Genomic DNA, 20,083 nt, shown 5'->3' on the forward strand with positions numbered 1-20,083 from the left:
TAGCATGAAATTAAAACCAAAGGCATTTTCTATAATTCCGGTAATTTTTACCTTCAAAAGACAAGAATACTGCTTTAATGTCTGTCAAGGAAACTGGAATTAGATATTTAAGGAAACAAACATAACTAGAAAAATACAAAAAGAATAGGAGTACTTGTGGCACCTTAGAAACTAACAAATTTATTTGCGCATAAGCTTTTGTGGGCTACAGTCCACTTCATCGGATGCATGTAGTGGAAAATACAGTAGGAATATATATATATATATATATACATACACACACACACACACAGAACATGAAACAATGGGTGTTACCATACACACTATAAGGAGAGTGATCAGTGAAGGTGAGCTTTTATCAGCAGGAGAGAAAAAGAACTGTTTGTAGTGGTAATGAAAATGGCCCATTTCCAGCAATTGACAAGGAGATATGAGGAACTGTAGGGGGGGAGGGGGAATAAGCATGGGGAAATAGTTTTACTTTGTGTAATGGCCCATCCACTCCGTCTTTATTCAAGCCTAATTTAATGGTGTCCAATTTGCAAATTAATTCCAATTCAGCAGTCTCTCGTTGGAGTCTGTTTTTGAAGTTTTTTTGTTGTAATATTGCGACTTTTAGGTCTGTAATCGATTGGCCAGGGAGACTGAAGTGTTCTGCAACTGGTTTTTGAATGTTATAATTCTTGACGTCTGATTTGTGTCCATTTATTCTTTTGCGTAGAGACCGTCTGGTTTGGCCAATGTACATGGCAAAGGGGCATTGCTGGCACATGATGGCATATATCACATTGGTAGATGTGCAGGTGAACGAGCCTCTGATAGTGTGGCTGATGTTATTAGGTCCTATGATGATATCCCCTGAATAGATATGTGGACAGAGTTGGCAATGGGCTTTGTTGCAAGGATAGGTTCCTGGGTTAGTGTTTTTGTTGTGTGGTGTGTGGTTGCTGGTGAGTATTTGCTTCAGGTTTGGGGGCTATCTGTAAGCAAGGACTGGCCTGTCTCTCAAGATCTGTGAGAGTGATGGATTGTCCTTCAGGATAGGTTGTAGATCCTTAATGATGCGCTGGAGGGGTTTTAGTTGGGGGCTGAAGGTGATGGGTAGTGGCATTCTGTTACTTTCTTTGTTGGGCCTGTCCTGTAGTAGGTGCCTTCTGGGTACTCTTCTGGCTCTGTCAATCTGTTTTTTCACTTCAGCTGGTGGGTAATGTAGTTGTAAGAATGCTTGATAGAGATCTTGTAGGCGTTTGTCTTTGTCTGAGGGGTTGGAGCAAATGCGATTATATCGTAGAGCTTGGCTGCAGTGTAGACAATGGATCGAGTGGTGTGGTCTGGATGAAAGCTGGAGGCATGTAGGTCAGTATAGCGGTCAGTAGGTTTCCAGTATAGGGTGGTGTTTATGTGGCCATCGTTTATTAGTACTGTAGTGTCCAGGAAGTGGATCTCTTGTGTGGACTGGTCCAGGCTGAGGTTGATGGTGGGGTGAAAATTGTTGAAATCATGATGGAATTCCTCAAGGGCTTCTTTTCCATGGATCCAGATGATGAAGATGTCATCACTGTAGCGCAAGTAGAGTAGGGGCGTTAGGGGACGAGAGCTGAGGAAGTGTTGTTCTAAGTCAGCCATAAAAATGTTGGCATACTGTGGGGCCATGCAGGTACCCATAGCAGTGCCACTGATTTGAAAGTACACATTGTCCCCAAATGTGAAATAGTTATGGGTGAGGACAAAGTTACAAAGTTCAGCCACCAGGTTTGCTGTGACATTATCGGGGATACTGTTCCTGATGGCTTGTAGTCCATCTTTGTGTGGAATACTGGTGTAGAGGGCTTCTACATCCATAGTGGCTAGGATGGTGTTTTCAGGAAGATCACTAATGGATTGTAGTTTCCTCAGGAAGTCAGTGGTGTCTCGAAGATAGCTAGGAGTGCTGGTAGCGTAGGGCCTGAGGAGGGAGTCTACATAGCCAGACAATCCTGCTGTCAGGGTGCCAAAGCCTGAGATGATGGGGCATCCAGGATTTCCAGGTTTATGGATCTTGGGTAGCAGACAGAATACCCCTGCTCATTTCCCCCCTCCCACTACAGTTCCTCATCTCCAGAGGGGTGAAATATTGGAACGGAACTTCCGAGGGAAACGGTGGGGGCGAGGGACCTGTCTGGTTTTAAGATTAAATTAGATAAGTTTATGGAGGGAATGGTTTAATGGTAAAACATATTAGCTGAGGAATACCGAGCAATAGCAGGTAAATAGTATAATGGCTAACAAGGGTCAGGCTGGAGACTCTTGCCTACATGCTCGGGGTCTTACTGATCGCCATATTTGGGGTCGGGAAGGAATTTTCCTCCAGGGTAGATTGGCTGAGGCCCTGGAGGTTTTTCGCCTTCCTCCTCAGCATGGGGCAGGGATCGCTAGCAGGAGGGTTCTCTGCCAATTGAAGTCAACAAGACACAGGATTTGGGGACTTCATCAGCAGAGTCAAGGGAAGGGTAGGGACGGTTTTGTGTCCTGCAGCATGCAGGGGGTCAGACCAGATGATCATAATGGTCCCTTCTGACCTTAAAGTCTATGAGTCTATCTCCTTGTCAACTGCCGGAAATGGGACATTTTCATTACCACTACAAACAGTTCTTTTTCTCTCCTGCTGATAAAAGCTCACCTTCACTGATCACTCTCCTTATAGTGTGTATGGTAACACCCATTGTTTCATGTTCTCTCTGTGTGTGTGTGTGTATATATATCTTCCTACTGTAATTTCCACTATATGCATCCGATGAAGTGAGCTGTAGCCCACGAAAGCTTATGCTCAAATAAATTTGTTAGTCTCTAAGGTGCCACAAGGACTCCTGTTCTTTTTGAGGATACAGACTAACACGGCTGCTACTTTGAAACCTAGAAAAATACAGTTCCTCTCCCCGTGGCTTATCTCTTTTACTTTCCCCCTCCCCGCCCCCAACACACAAAGTTACACACAGACTTAGAGGCTCATACTTGTTTTGAGCATTTCCAAACGTCCCAAAAGGATCGCCAGCCATGCCTCCATCCCCAGTAAATATGTAAAGATAACCATCATATCCAAAGAGTAGCTCTCCTCCATTGTGATTGGAAGCTGGCTCTTCTACCTCCAGAATTATCCTGATCATAAACAGGAATGAAGCATTATCAATATTGGGTAAGTTATAATCAAAAGGCGCAGTAGCACAATAGCCTAAGTTCAGCATTTGAGACATGAAACTGTATGCGGACCAGGAAAAACACAAATCTTCCTCCAGACCCTGGTTATAGAATTTTGCTTTGTCCTCGCTCTAGAGAAATCAGAGATGTTTCTTTTACATGCTACACACAGTGGGCCAGCTTTTGATTTCAGACACACAGTTTTTTGAGCCATATAGTGTTGTGCACTAGTCATCTGGAATCCCAAATGGTGCAACAGGGCAGACAGTTGATTTTATTATTTTAGATAAATTCACATTTTGAATTATATGGAACCATCACATTGTACAGTAAGGAACCTGTGTAACCATGTGACCTTATTTTTTTTTTGTTACCCCTGTCCTCCCCCTCTTCGTGCCTTTTGTTTGTTGCTTCTCGTTTCCAATCAGACTGTAAGCTATAAGGTGTAGGACCGAGGTCTACTTCTGCATTTGCACAGCGCTCGGCACAATGTGGCTACAATTCTGACTGGAGCGTTCAGAGCTACTTCTTTACAAATATTAAATAATAACAACAATAAAACTCAAGGCTTGAGGCACAAATGATTAAGGAGAATTACAGATGCATATTTCACTTGCTCCTGGAATCTGTAAATTACTGAACCACAAACTTAAATGATTTTTAAAGGGACATCCTTAACATATTCACACTTTGTCAACACAAGTATTCTGATTATTGTTCAAAACAACACCTAACATTTTTGTTAACTGAAAGAAATTTGAGGAAAGAAATCTGTTTTCAGCTTGTTTACTTCGTGCATTTGGCATCACTAAGTATAGCAAACAATTCAATATAAGAAAACATGATAAAAAAATACACATTCTGGCATTGTGATTCGGGGCAAGTGTAACACTTGAAATGTATTTTACTTTCTTATTTAAAAAAAAACTATATTTCAAGTTGACAGTCTCTAATATCTGTAAAAATAATTGATCAGATAACAACAAATTGCAATACGTTGCATTAATGTTGTTCCCTCTCCTTCTGAAAGATCCTAAAGCGCACTGTAAACAGATAAACTAGCCTCGTAAGGATCAATTCATCCACCACTAAACTTCATCACCTCTAGAATGGTGTAGCTGTTCAACAGCAGATCAAAACACTACCCACGTGTAAAAGTGAATAAGGATACTGTAAGCAATAGAAACCTGCTTTCTGTTCAGCTGCTCCCAAGGCAAAGGGATTTTTCAGTGCAGCAAGACAAACTGAGTTATTAATAAACCTGAAGGCAAACAGAATATATACATTCTCACTCTTAATGCTAATGGAACCCCACGCAGGGTTACAGGCCTGACTATCCATCTCTGGACAATATTCACAGTGAAGTCAATGGAAGCCTTGCCAAAGTAAGGACAGCAGGACCAGGGTTTGCTTTTTTCAGGTTGCAGCATGAATCTATTTTTGTAATGAACATTGCAGAAGTTATGGAAGAGGTTACAAACTTAGAGCCTGATGGGTCTTCATTCAACAGCACAGCATGAAAGTAAACGTTTGCAGGTTTAGGCCGCTGATTCATTTCTCAAGGCTCTTCTCTTGTCCACATCTAAATTCCTTTTAAAGACTCACTTCTGCCATTCTGCCTAAAGGGAACTAAGCTGACATACATAAACTGTCGTTCCTCTTCCCCTAGCCTCTGTCTGTCACTAGATTGTGACTTCTTTGGAGCAAGGATCCTCATTCTTGAGTGTTTGGAAAGTACCTAACACATTGTGCGTGCTAGCATAAAGATATTAAAATGAATAATATTCAGTGCTCTCATAAAACTGTAATTTTATGGTCCTACCCCAGATTATAAACTTCATAAATCAGTCCTGCTTTGTCCTACATGCAAAACTTCAATTATCTTTGCACTGTAGGTGGAGAGCAACAGCAGAATCAGATTAGCTAACTCAGAATCTGTAAAACATTTTTAATAAGAAAAATATAGTTATGCTTAAAAATAGTGCAGTTAATATGTTTGGCCTGTGCCTTAATTCCGTATATTAAGCAATGAAACATCAACATTTATGAAACCAAAACCTTACACTGTCTTCAGGGATGCCTTGTTTTAGAAGAATAGGATGCTCCAATTCACTGTAATGCAAACTTTTAAAATGCATAAGATTATTACATGCAAAATGTATTCTTTTTAAATAATACTCTATGCACTTCACACATTTCATAATTTACTGTGCATATTTTGGTTTGGCATATATAGTAATTAGAATTATCTTATATAGTGTCTCATATAAATGTATCTCAGGATGTTGCATAATTATTACACATTTCTATCTAGCTAAGGTATTTATAGGGTCCCCCATTACCATGGTATCTGGGGACCTCATAATATTTAATTAATTTATGCTCATAACACCCTGTGAGATAGAAATGTGGTATTAATTCCCATTTTACAGATGGGAAACTGAGGCACAGAGCGGCTAAGTGATTTGTCCAAGGTCACACAGGAAGTCAGTGGAGAGCAGGGACCTGAGCTCTCCCAAGCCCTAAACTAGTACCCCTGAACCATCCTTTCTCTGAATTTTGTGCCTATAAGAGTAATAAATAACAACAGATACTATAGCTGCAGAATTATACAACACTTCAGGGTAGCTGAAGAAGATACTGAAAGGAACTGAGAAGAGAGAACAGGTAGATTTTAGGAGGACATTTTAAAAGAGATGAATAGTCAAAACAGACACAGTCAAAACAGAGCTATAGAGAGGCTGTCTATGAGGGCAATAGCACAGGAGAAAGCCCTTTCATATTAATGTGTGTGAGACTGTGGGGAGGGAAGGAAAGGAAGTGTATGATAGATGAGCATATGAAGTGGCAAGTAAGATGGTTTTCAGAGCCTCTGCTTTAAGAGTGATGAATTAAAATATTATTTTCTAATAACTTTAAGTGTGCTGAGTTGATGAGCCCAAAATGTGCTCATAACAGTGTGATTATAGGAAGAGCATGGCAAATTCAAATAAATGCAACTGTATTTATTTAATTCCAAAAGATACACATTTATTTGAATGCACACACCGTAGGAATGCACCATCACTTAGCTAAGCATACTGGGCCAAATTAATCTTTGGTGTAACATCGCTGACCTCATTTATATTGACTTCAATGACATTCCAGTAGGGATGAACTTGACTCACACAGCGCAGAAGTATACTTGTGGTCAAGGTTTTTCTCTCTCCTTTTTCTTTCTTACACAGCAGTCAAACCAAGGAAATTAAATGCAAAAAACTTTATGCAACATTATAGTTAAATCTTTAGATATTCAACAGTTAGGAAATGCAAATGTTTTATTCCAGGGCAACTGTAATTCATCCACATTGAACATGTATCTTTTATACCTTAATACATACCTGTGCAAAATGAAGCAGGTACAATTACTCTTGGGGAAAGGGTTTTGAATTTTCTGACCTTTGTACATTAAAATCAAATCTCAATTATGAATTAATGTCCTTTCCCCCCTTTAAAGTTACAGTATAAATAGACTAGGACTTACTTCATATAAAATTAGAACAAAAGAGCAATATTAAGCCAAATTAATCTTGTTTATTGTGTTAGCAGGCCTTTAAAAATGCATGAAATTTTCTTTGAAATCTTAAATAAATTTGACAGATAAATGTGTATACAATACCTTTCAGAACTATGGTCCAAAGTATTCATGTCATCAGGAGAAATTCTGAACTCACTTATTCGGATTCTCTCTTCAAAATGAACTTCAACTGAATAGTAGACATACACTTTACCATTAAATTTGAATTTAGGATGGAAGACAATACCTAAAAAACCTCTCTCGTCTCCTTCCCAAGGTGAGGTAAGTACTGCTTCACTGATATTCAGAAATGGCTTTTCCAGCCTTGACCGATCTGGGAGGTAGGTCCAAACTAAACCAACTTGTTCGGCAATGAAAAATCTGTGAGTTCCATCATTTGCATGTACCATAGCAACAGGATTCCGCAGACCATTAGCTACCTCTAATAGGCACAACTGGAGACAGCCCTCTGAGTCAGCAGTCACTAACCCAAGGTTTTGATTAAGATTCTGATTTACCAGCAGGCGAGGGAAACAATAGTCCACATCATCAAGTGACACATAGCGGCAGAACTTTGCCATATTGTTTTCCAGGGCTAATAATTCTTTGTCCATAGAGAGATAGCGAAACATGGACCTGCATTTTTGCCACATCTGCTCACAGTATTCTTGGCAAAGTCCTGCCACTGTCCGCAAGGGAGTGGAAGGATCCTCAGCATCATACAAGTGAGCAGCATAGGGGGAGCATTCCTACAGAAAGAGAGGAAACCTCAGTCACTTCAAAATGTGGCTGAAAAAATGTCACCAAAATAAGAAAATTCACCTTATCACAACAACAACATGCATGTGACTCACTGTGCAAATATATTTACATACGTAAAGATCTCAGACCTCTGAAAATGATTCATCCCAACAATTGAGGTAATAACCTTAAGTACAGATGGTGGGAGCCAGGTTTCAATGAGAGTTCCCAAATGTGGATTCAGGTATTCAAGCCTGAGTACCAACAGATAAAAACTGGACCCAGGCTCATGGGTATGCTTAATGTACATCACACCAATGTCCTAACAGAGGAAAAGTGAAGTTTTGTGTTACAGGCTCTAGTATCCAAGGATAGAGAGCCACCATTGCTTTACTCCAGCTTAATGCTGGAGCACCGGCATTGAAATCAGGGAGTTACACCTGTAACTATAAAACTAGACCAATACTGAAGAATCAGGTCCCAAAATTTCCACATTGAAAGAAGCAGCAACTGAACCATAGCTTTCTATAGCTTCTATTCCTCTTCAACTGATAAAGGCACTGCTGTGACAGCAACATAGAGTGAGGGCCACAGATCTGTGAACACAAACTACATTTGATTACCCAACTACCTAACTAGCGAGTGGAAATGCACCTTGAGACCATTAAACTAGATTGTAAACTCTTAGGGTAGAGACTGTTCATGCTATGAGTAGGACCCTACCAAATTCACGGCCAGGAAAAACACATCACGGTCTGTGAACTCTGGTCTCCCCCCATGAAATCCGGTCTTTTGTGTGCTTTTACCCTAATCTATACAGATTTCACAGGGGAGACCAGCGTTTCTCAAACTGGGGCTCCTGACCCAAAAGGGAGTTGCAGGGGGATCGCAAGGTTATTTTAGGGGGGTTGTGGTATTACCATCCTCACTTCTGCGCAGCTTTCAGAGCTGGGCGGCCAGAAAGCGGCAACGGTTGGCCAGGATCCAAGCTCTGAAGGCAGCGTCCCACCAGCAGCAGTGCAGAAGGAAGGATGGCAATACCATACCATGCCACCCTTACTTCTGCGCTGCTGCCTTCTGAGCTGGGCGGCTGGAGGGTGGCAGCTGCTGACTGAAGGCCCAGCTCTGCAGGCAGCAGCACAGAAGTAAGGGTGGCAATACCATACCATGCCATCCTTACTTCTGTGCTGCTGCTGGCAGCGGCTCTGCCTTCAGAGCTGGGCTCCTGGCCAGCAGCTGCCGCTCTCCAGCTGCCCAGCTCTGGAGGTAGTGCCGCTGCCAGCAACAGTTCAGAAGTAAGGTTAGCAGTACTGCAACCCCCATACAATAACCTTGTCCCCTTCAAACTCCTTTTTGGGTCAGGACCCTTGCAATTACAACACAGTGAAATTTCACATTTAAATAGCTGAAATCATGAAATTTATGATTTTAAAAATCCCATGACTGTGAAATTGACCAAAATGGACCATGAATTTGGTAGGGCCCCAGCTATGAGATTTTACAGTCCCTATCATGAAAAGGTTCCAATTCAGACTGGGCCCTTTGGTAGCTACTGCAACACAAATAAACAGCAGTTTATGAAGATGCTCTGCCTAAGAACTGAATCAAATTTATATAAGGGTTATCTGTCACAAGCACATTTTCTTGACATAAGTCACTTAAATCCAGAAAACTACTTGTCTCTTACAAACTGACCAAAACATCCAGTTCTCTTGGTTTTCAGGTGTTTTTTTCTTGTCAAGTAATAATACATTACTTTCCACTTCTAATGCACCTTCCAGCCAAAGATATTAAAGTGCTCTATAACAATGCAATAAGCCTCAGTTGGTAAGGATTTTTATTTTCAAGTGATAGATAAGTACATTGAGACAAAGAGAGGATGAATGATTTATCACATATCACCAAGCAAGTCTGTGGTATAGCTGGGAAAAGAAACCAACTCTCTTGAATAAATTTGTGCTTTAATTTTAGGGCCACACTTCTCCTAAGCAAAATGGGCTTAATTAAAAACCACCACCACCACCACCACCAGTTTAGGTCATTAGTCAATGATGAAAAGAAAAAAGCATCTAAGATACCTATATTTAAATGAGCTGGTAAATATACACAATAGTAATGCACACAATATTTCATTTTTATAACAGTTCTGGCATCTCCCATAATAAAGCAAGGGACTATGTAACAGATCTGGTTAGTGTGTAAAATAAGTTTTCTTACTATGTCAACCTGTTCATTGCAAAATGAAGGTTATTATGCTGACTGCCCTTCAAATGAACAGCAATTAATGTGAACAAAAGGAGATTCAATGAAACAAAACACCAAAACTGCATACACAGATTGAGTAACTGCACATCAATTCACTTATGCAAATATAAAAGTGTGCAAGGCATAGCAGATAAGCTGGCATATTTCCTGGTGCATTTGTTGTGGCCATGACTGAAAATTTGGTCTTAAAAGTCAAACTTTAATACAAAACAGCAAGAGAATTCCAACTTAAAGCTGTTATAGCATTCATATTGGCCACACATGCATAACTCACGTTGACATCAATGGAGTTCCACAGGCATATGGAGAAGAAAACAGACTCATATTAAATGCTGTAGTACATATGGTTCTCTGACAGGATCTCTCAAACCAGGCAGTCATCTTATACTCCATATGTACCATACACCAATATTTTGGTTTCAATACAGGAGATAAAAATGGCATAGAAGCATGAATGCCTAATTCCTTTGTTACTGTGTTTGACGCTTAGTCTTAAGTCAGTGTTAATAACAGAAGATATTGTTGATAACCTTATATGCAAGTCATAACATATCTGTGGTGCCATTATATACACACAGTAACATCCCATTGGAAGTGATGTACAAAAGATTAACGACCAGCCAAATACTGCACTGAACCATGTTTCTGTAGTATTTTCCACTACTAAAATGCTCAAAGTTGGGATATCTTCTGATGCTGAATCCGAAATACATGACACCTGATCCTGAAATTCTTTGCTTGTGAATCAAGTGGTGCATTCAAACCTTAATGTTATTTTACTGTTGTGTTCACTTAGTTATAACGTTGACTGACTTTGCACTGAATCCAGGGCACAACATGACCAACAGATCTAAATTCTCTTCTACAAATTACAAGCTACACTGTTTTATTAATGTTTTTAATTGAACTCTTGTAGGGCTTGATACAGAGCGCATGGAAGCTAGTGGACAAGACTGGGCAGGCCAAAACCGTGATAAGAATTGAAAGAAACACTGTCAGTAATTTAAGTAGCTGGCTGGATTTGTTATATAAGCCTCAATTATTTAGGCAGCTAACTTACAGAGTTACAAAAAATATTTACCTAAGGACTGACATTAATTGCAACAGTTAGAATCAGGTTGGGTACTCAGATCCAGCAATGATTTACCTGTGGTATCAGTTTGGCAGTTCTGATGCAAGTTTTTAGAAAAGTGTTCTACTTTCTACTTAACCTTTGATATTTCTTATCAATTTCAACCTAGGAAGCACAATACTCTTACTTTTAAAAATTATATACTTATTTAGGAGGTTGTAGTTTAATGGGAATCAAAGCCTTTGCCCTCCATCTCTTTACAAAAGTTTTCACCAGGCTGTACTCATACATGTACTTATTTTCACTTTATATAGTTTGTCCTCAGCCCCTTCCTTGCTGCTTTGCAGCACTAAAGCAGCCTTAACTGGCTCCTTGAAAATTTCACCTGAGAGGGAAAGTCTTTGAACAGCATAAAGCAGGGATCGGCATCCTTTGGCACGCGGCCCGTCAGGGAAATCTACTGGCGGGCCAGAACAATTTGTTTACCTGCAGCATCTGCAGGTTCGGCCGATCGCAGCTCCCACTTGCCGCAGTTCACCGTTCCAGACCAATGGGGGCTGCAGGAAGCAGTGGCCAGCACATCTCTCGGCCCGCGCTGCTTCCCACCGCCCCCACTGGCCTGGAACAGCGAACCACAGCCAGTGGGAGCTGCGATTGGCCGAACCTGCAGACGCTGCAGGTAAACAAACCGTGCCACGTGCCGAAGGTTACCGATCCCTGGCATAAAGTAACTATGAGGCCTCTTATGCGTCTCATTCCTGGCCCATAATGTAGGGGGTGTATCTAGAGGAAAGAGAGATGTTGCTGGGGCAACTCTTACAGCATGTTGACTGCCAGGTTCCATGTGGCTCAGGCCCTAATTCAGCAAGCTTGAGTGTAACTTTAAACACGAGTATTTCCACTGAAAACAATGGGACTGCTCACATGCTTAACGTTAGGCACGTGCTTAAATTAAAGCAAGTTAAAGCAGTTGTCAAGATTTCTCGGGGATTAAACTGTAGGCTGCAAAGGTGGCTTAAAGTCCAGTATATTTAAATCCATCGCTTTTGGGAGAGGTAATGTAGAGTGCAAAACTAACAGTTTTGATTAGCAGTCATTTATCTGTAACAGTTAAATTTTAAAAAGTCCACCAGTTTAAATTGAAAACTGGCTATGTTAAAATGGCACCTTATTCAATTGATCTGCTCCCCGTGTGTATTCATATCTGCCCACACTGGTTTTTACTAGGCTTTTATTCCAGTTAGCATTTCAGAGGCAACACAGCTCTAAGCAAATCGGATGGATTCTAGTCTGTATTGGGAACGGAAATAATACCACGTAACAAATCACAGCTAAGGGGGAAAAAACCCTCACATTTAGAATACTCACAATCAGTACTAGAATAAAAACTTGGAAGAGACATTTGTCAAAATAATTTGAATAAGGAATACATTTGAGGAAATCATGATTGGTGAGCAAATGGAGACCTAAATGTGCTGAATAATTCACAAAGAATGATTTATTCATTCAGCTATAAAGGTATAAATTACATATATAATGAATGACTGCAAGCGAGGGTGTACTCCAGCATACATAACGTGGATCTGTCCATTTATGTTTCCGTGGCCAGAGTTGCCACTGTTGGCAGCTGTCAATGCTGCCATTTCTGGGTAGGTAAGATAATACCTACAGCTGGTCAAGAACATTTCCAAATAATTTTTTTTTGTCAAAATATGTTGTTTTGTTGAAGCCTAAATATTTCCTGGAGACATACTGATTTTGAGTAAGTTTCCAACGGGATAGCTTCGGCGCTTCAGGGTTGTCAGAGTGACTGGCTGAGGCAGGAGCAGATGCAATTGGAGAAGGGGCTGGCTAGCATGGAAGCAGGCACGGCTGGAGCAGGAGCAAGGCAGTCTGTTGAAACTATTGGCAAGAGAAGCATTGCCAGCCAGGTAGTGATGTTGATCAGACTGGAGAGACTGCTTCCATTTGGAGCCCATATACCTGCCTTGGGATCACCTGGATGGGGCCTCACCTGTAAATAGGGTAAGCCAGACTTCAGCCAATCACAACACCTGATGCCTCTGATGACTTCACTCTCTCTGGCTCATGGATGACTCATCAGGCTTAAGCAAATATAGGCCTGGTCTACACTACAGAGTTAGGTTGATGTAAAGCAGCTTATGTTGACCTAACTCTGTAAGTGTCTTCACTAAAACATCCCGCCCGCTGACGTAAGTCGCCCACTACACAGACTTAATAACTCCACTTCTGTGAGAGGCATAGAGTTTAAGTTGATGTACTTAGGCTGACACAGTATTAGCGTAGATACTGTGTTGCTTACATCGCCTGTTGCTGCCTGGGCGGCTGCAAGGCTCCAGCTGTCAGTGCCCCACAATGATGGTTAAATCACTGCAAGCACTCCTGGTGAGGATGTGCACTGCCAATAGAAGCATAGCGTGGACATTTAAACTAGATGCAATTACTGCAGTGGCTGTATGTCGACTTAACTTAAGATGACTTAATTTGTAGCATAGACATGCCCTCAGGCTCAGAGGTAACTCAGAGATGACTCATCAGGCTTAAGCAGAGGTTACTCAGGTTTAGGCAGGCTCAGAGGTATCAAAAAGGTGAACTATCGAATTGAAAACCTAAGATTTCCACCCAAGAACAATGTTTCCACACAATTCTGTTTCACAAAAACATTTGAAAGGTTTTTCATTCAGATGTGGAACAAAACCAAAAGTTGTCATGAAATGGAATTGTTGTTCATGGCCAAGTCTAAGGATACCCTAGTTTGCTGCAGAAGGCTAAGGATTGGATTCTCCAGTCCACTACGGCCACATTGCTCCATGTAAGTGTAAACAGAGTTACTCCAGAACAGCAGAAGCTAGTCCACAGCCCTCGGATGGAGTCAATTATGGGTTTTGGCCTGGGCGAGTAATGTATCTGACGATACACAAGGCAGATTCTGAGGATGGGATAGCTGCTTTGTGACAGATAGATGGCATTTTCTGGTTATGCAGCTGTCATGTATGGCCCAAGAGAATCCCCCTGGGTAGGAGGATCTTCCGGTGGCATAGCAGCTTCTAGATCACATCCTCACCCCTCACGCTGCACTGATCCTTGCTACAGTTATGCTCCTTTGGGGCTGTTAGCCACTGGCCTAAATCTGAGCAGCCTTAAGGCTGCTGTAACCCACTGCAGTGGAACTGTCTGGTTCTACAGTGGCCCGGGGTTTCCAAGAGTAATTTTTTGCCCATCTGTGCACTGCCTCCTGGATTGGCACTGTGTACTATGTGACCATTTCTGGAGATCCAACCCAAAGCCTGGGTCCCCAAGTGGGAATGGGGCCCACAAAACTCCACTACACTTTATAAGATATTCATACATCCACTTCTTAAAGTCCCATTGTGCCACTGTACATAATTGAAAGCGACAATCTTCTGCTTTGTCATCAACCTTATCCTTTACAGAAGAGTTTGGCATGTGACAAGATTGCATTGTAAAGGCTGAGCCTGAGTGTGCCAATTAGTTGATTTTGAATATGTTGCTACACAGATGTCCCGTTATCTAGATTGCAATTTTTTGCTAGACACTTTCAAAGCTATCCATCCAAGAATTCGAGCGAAGTTATTTCCTGGTTTGGCGGTGAATCCATGACTTTGACATTGTAACTGTCCACAAGGAAGGGATAGGATGGAACTCTCTCCAAATTTCAAACCATCCTTACACATGGGCCTTGCAAAGGTTAAAGGCAGCAGCCCCCAACCCCACTTTAGTGTTTCTCGGTGGAGAGATCACCTGATGACCCCATCCGTATAGCTCCCAACTAACAAAGCCCTAAGTGCAGAAGGAGGGAATAGGTGCAGACTCCCCAGGGGAGGTTACAGTCCCTCATCTGACAGAACAGATCCTGGAAGCAGAGCCTACCGCAGAGGGGTCAGAGCTCAGAGTTCCCCACCTCGGAGAACAGGCCTTGCAGGGAGAGGGAAGGATGGGAAAGAGGGATGCACAGTCCCTGCTCTCACTTGGGAGGGGAGGGATAGAGTAGCAGGGGTGAGCTAGGGATACAGAGTCCCCTGACAGGATAGGCCCTGCAGGGAAAGGAGGCATAGATAGCAGGAGTGAGCTGGGGATGCAGAGTCATGTGCCAAGGCAGGCCCTGCAGGAAGGGAAGGGGTAGCAGGGGTGCAGTGTCACCTGGGAGAACAGAGCAGGCCCTGCAGGGAAGGAAGGGTTGGGGGCACAGAGTCACCTGACAGACCAGGCCCCGCAGGGAGGAGAGGGGTAGCAGGTGTGCAGTGTCACCTGGCAGAGTAGAGCAGGCCCTCCAGGGAGGGGAGGGGTAGCAGGGGCAGTGTCACCTGGCAGAGCAGAGCAGGCCCCGCAGGGAGGGGTAGCAGGGGTGCAGTGTCACCTGGCAGAGCAGGTCCTGCAGGTGGCTGGCGCAGGCGGCGTAGACAGGCTGGTCCAGGCGGCCGCTGATGCTGTAGTACCGCTCCATCAGCGCCCGGTCCTGCTCCGCGTCGCAGCAGCCGAAGTCCGAGTACTGCACGCAGAAGTCGAGCGGCTGCGGCGGCCTGAAGGGCGGCTTGAAGTCCAGGCACTGCGGGTGCGGGCGCACCTGGCCTAGTCCGGTCAGCAGCAGCAGCGCCAGGAGCGGGGGCCGCTGCCCCGGCCTGGCCCAGCCGGGACCCGGCGCCGCTTTGCCATGTGCCATGCTGGGCGCTGGGCTCTGTGCGGCGGAGAGCCTGGCCCCCGCCGGCCCACACGCCCCTCCAGGGCGGGCTCGGGTTATGCAATCCCCGGGCCGCCCCTTTGGCTGCGCCTCGCCCGGCCGCTCCCACCCCTCCGGCGCTGGGGGCAGCCTGGCCGCACCGGAACCCAGCTGGCCAGCACAGGCGAGTCCCCGGCCGCCGGGGCGAGAGCTGGCCGGTCCCGCTCTCTGCTGCTAACGGGTCCCCAGGGCCGGGGGCCCCGGAGTCAGGCTGAAGCGCCGCCCCGGCTCTGGGCAGAGCCAAGAACAGCTGCAGGGAAGGAAGCGCATGTGGAAGAAGCAACTTTGGCAAAGAAATTCTGGGCTGCGGCTCGGCGGGGGGGATAGCGCCACATAGCTCAGGGCTGTGAGCAGTTCACCCCCCATCCCATGGCGACACATAAAACCCCACAGTGACATAGGTGCTGCTGTGGCACTTCAGATACTACAGCCACCGGAGGAGTTCTCCCAACTCCACCTCCACAATTGGCCATGGCTAGAAATTAGAATTCACTCCAGCGGACACTGTCTACACCAGGGACTCAGTCAGTTTAGGAGGATTTGGGGGGATTTTTCACACCCCTGTGGCACAGAGTTGGGTCAATCTGATTTTTTGGTATTGTCCAGCCCTAAGAGACATATTTAGGTCAACTTAACCCCCAGTGTAGACACCACTAGGTGGATGGAAGAATTCTAGCTACTGCCTCTGGGAGAGGGGGGAAAGGAGAACTCAGTGGTTTGACCATTGGCCTGCTAAATCCAGGGTTGTGAGCTCAATCCTTGAGGGGGCCATTTAGGGATCTGGGGCAAAAATCTGTCTGATTTAGTTGGGGATTGGTCCTGCTTTGAGCAGGGGGTTGGACTAAATGACCTCCTGAGGTCCCTTCCAACCCTGATAGCCTATGATTCTATGATTAACTACAGCAATGGAATCTCCCGGAATCGGCCTCAATCTCCCGGAACAATCTGGGAGATTTTAATAGGCCAAAAGTCCAGTTGGTAGCGCAGTGGGGCTAAGGTAGACCCTGAAGCAGCTGGCATGTCCCTGCAGACTCTAGACACGGGCAATCAGGGAGGCTCTGTGTGCTGCCCCCACCCAGAGCGCTGGCTCTGCAGCTCCCGTTGGCCAGGAACCTCTCTGGCCGCCGGGGAGAGCGGAGCCCCGGCCGGGCTCTCCGCCCTCCTCCCGGGGCTCCAGCCGCCAACAGAGCTGCGGCAGGCTTGCCGCCCTCCCCCCAGCACTCCAACCAGTCAGGAAGAGCGGGCCCGCGGCCGGGCTCGGCACCCTCCCCTGCCGCACGGGGTGGGGTGGGGGGGGGCAGCAGGAGGCTTTTTTGCCTGGGGCGGCAAAAAAGCCAGAGCCGGCCCTGGCTACAGACATGCTGCTGTAGTGTTTCAGGTGTAGACAAGCCTAAAGTGACTTAGGAGACTAGTTCAGAAGTGATGTAGGCATGTGAGCCAAGGCCTATAGCACTTTTCAGAATGGGACTCATCCTCTTAAGTCACTTCAGAGCTGCTGAAAATTTTGCCCACTGTCCAGAGTTGGTGAGGGGTGTCATTTCAGAAAAATTATTGGAGAAGCGAAAAGTTTTGTCACATATAGAACATTAAATTTGTTATATTATATCCTGCAAAGTTGGGTTGGGGGGAGAGCATGGGGGAAAAGTGATAGACATCCATCATAGAGCATATAGAGCTATAATGGACCATATAGACTAGTGGTTCTCAAACTTCTTTTTCCACAGACCACTTGAAAATTGCTGAGGGTCTCGGTGGACCACATAATGATCTTTCCAAATGTTGTTTATACCATTAGCTAACTGTTGTGAAGCGCTTTGGATAAAAGTGCTATATAAAAAAACCCTTAATAATAATTAACTTTTCTGTTCTACAAATAAAAGCACAACTCATATTTTAATATCAGTAGTCTTACCTTTCTAATGCGCCCTCTCTCCCCCGCTGCAGCAGCCCCTGAGCTGGGGCAAGGAAGGAGTGGGGCCTCTCCCCTGCCACAGCAGCCACAGAGCTGAGGCTGGGAAGGTGGGCCGTCTCTCCCTGGCAACTGCAGCCCTGGAGCTGGGGAAAGTTGCCTCATTCTCTGGCCGCCGCAGGCCTGCAAGTCCCAAATTCCCCCCACCCCCTCTTCTCATCCCACTGCCCCCTCCTACCTATCCCCTATTCCCCCCAAGGCCACCACCTCACCTTACACATGCATCTTCTCCAGGATCCATGCACCTAATTAGTGGAGCCATGCCTGCGTGGCTCCACTAATTAGATGGGTGGCCCTTCATTCTCTTGTATGTGGACCTTAGAGGGAACTATCCGTGGACCATCAGGCATGCACCTTAGAGGTAACTATCCATGGACCACCTGAATGGAGCTTGGACTACAGTTTGAGAACCTCTGATATAGACTTTTGAAAAGTCTGGGGTGGAGGGCAATTGCCCCCCTTGCTGCATAGTAAATGGTGCCCCTGGAGCTGGTGGGAATGTTTTTGCTGAAACATTTTTTTCAGTGAATAATGGCTTTTGGGCCAAAACAAAAAGTTTCATTTTAGTTTGAAATTTTCCATACACATTTTTCAGTAAATTTTTTCAGTTAAAATTTGTGGTTTTCAAAAGCAGGAAAATTGTTTGAGTTTTTTTAATTGAAAAACCAAAAAAATGTTTGTGGGAAATCTTAAAAAGTACTTTTTCCTGAAATTTCTCATTAAAAATAATGGGTATTTTTCAATCAGCTCTACTATAGACCAAACAGAGAGAGAGAGAGAGAGAGAACAACTTCCAAAAATGAAGGGCAGGAAAATTTTGGAAGCACTGTATCTTTAAAACCCTCATGGGATTCTTCTCAATTTGATCCAACAAATTTTCCCCTTAGCTGTAACATGAGAAATTCTAGGAAGACTGGTTTGATTTTTGGTAAAGATAGCGGTGGGGTTTTGAAAATTGGGCTTATAATGGGAAGCTATGTGCAACCTTCACTTTGAGGGGACTGGGGCCCTTCGTAAGAACCATTCAGAAGATGTGATTTGAATAGACAATGTACAGTGGAAATAATTTTATATATGTATTTACAGTATAATGAACGTTTTGGAAAAGTGATGGAAAGTCTTGAGTCTGGTTCCAGCTTTACTGCAGCCTGCTAACTACATACGCATACGGTGTAAAGATAATAGTATTGTGTTGCTTTAGATTGAAATTGATAAGAAATATACAAATTTTAAATGGAAATTAGGGCACTTTTCTACAAAATTGCATCAGGACTGCCAAACTGATACCATAGTTAAACAGCCCATTGTGAGTGCCCATCTTGATTCCAAATCTTTAAGTTAATATATTTCCTTAACATTTTCTAATGTAAACAGTTGTCTAAAGTGCATAGTTGCATTATAATTTATTTGGTCAACTATTTAAACTGGTGAAGGTGAGTTTTTTATTATGTTAGTAATATAAAACTTCAGTCACAAAAAAAAATAAATCAGAGTAATATTGTAATTTGGAAAGAAGTTATTTGGATTATGACTTCAGCTTCATTGGGTGTAGTCAGCGAAGACCCAGAGTGAACGATATATAATAATAATTAGCATTGATGTGACTTGCTTACAGGCCATGATAAGAGTGAGACATATTTAGAAGCAAGAAAATTCAGGGTCAATGCAGCTAGTGTTTTTACTGTAACTAACTTCTACATTCTTTGGTATTATAAGGTCAGACTCTGATCTGGCCTAGCTTTGTGCAGCCCTAGATGCTGCTGAGATGGTGCTCAAGGTGCCTTTTACACCGTATGTTTGTGGCTCCCACATACAGGGACCAGCCATTGATTGGTTTGGACCCTGCCTGAATACTGCTCTAACTTAGCATGCCTATCTGTGGTCCAAAGGGCCTTTTCTGACAGCCAGGGATGGCACCTTTGACATGCTCTTTTCCCCGATGATTCTGCACCATGGGTGAGGTTCCAGCTGTCTGCTACCCAGGGATTCCCCATTTGCAAGGGAATCCAAAGGTAGCTAGTTATATCAGCTTTCCAGCAGTTTTGCACCACCATTGTGAGAAAAAGATTCTGAGCCATAGGGTCCAGTCTCACACTTCCCACCTATAGGCATTTGATATGTAGTATTTGGAAATATTTACTTCAGAGATTGCGTTAAGTACCATATTTAGATGGCAATTTTTTGTACATCATACTTAATGTCATATTGTTTGTATAAAGCCCCCAAGGTGCATTGTAATTTTAGCTGTTAAATACTATTATCCACATTTCAGTGGGATAAGTTAATATTAAAATCTAGAAAATACATAAAAACAAAATAATTTGGAGATAAGCTGCCATGCTATTTTTAACTCCCACTTTGGTACCAAAGTATTGCTGTATAGTGCATACGGCGTATAAGATCGCTGCTTGGTTTGAGAGACCCTGTCAGAAGACCATATGCACTACAGCATTTAATAAGAGATTTTTTTTTCTTCTCCATATGCGTGTGTAACTATTGCTAATGCCAATGAGAGCTATGCATATGTGTGGACAACAAGAATGTGTG

The 20,083-nt window shown here is 43.7% G+C and overlaps 1 protein-coding gene across 4 annotated transcripts in view; it reads right to left on the reverse strand.

Moving 5' to 3' along the window:
* The window catches only part of HHIPL1 (HHIP like 1), a 29,931-nt gene extending 14,201 nt beyond the window's left edge, over positions 1 to 15,730 (reverse strand). The window contains exons 1-4 of one of the 4 annotated variants that reach the window (XM_034768005.1): positions 15,208 to 15,343; positions 12,562 to 12,822; positions 6,833 to 7,479; positions 2,992 to 3,135 (exon numbers count right to left, since the gene is read on the reverse strand). In XM_034768005.1, the coding sequence (XP_034623896.1) occupies positions 2,992 to 3,135; positions 6,833 to 7,383 (695 nt within the window). In that variant the 5' untranslated portion in view covers positions 7,384 to 7,479; positions 12,562 to 12,822; positions 15,208 to 15,343. Of the gene's footprint in view, positions 1 to 2,991; positions 3,136 to 6,832; positions 7,480 to 12,561; positions 12,823 to 15,154 lie in introns of all 4 variants that reach the window. The other 3 variants (XM_034768006.1, XM_034768004.1, XM_034768003.1) reach the window with 3 other exon arrangements.
* Between the last annotated feature and the right edge of the window lie 4,353 nt (positions 15,731 to 20,083).

Source organism: Trachemys scripta, chromosome 4 (assembly GCF_013100865.1).
Source record: "Trachemys scripta elegans isolate TJP31775 chromosome 4, CAS_Tse_1.0, whole genome shotgun sequence".
Taxonomy (NCBI): domain Eukaryota; kingdom Metazoa; phylum Chordata; order Testudines; family Emydidae; genus Trachemys; species Trachemys scripta.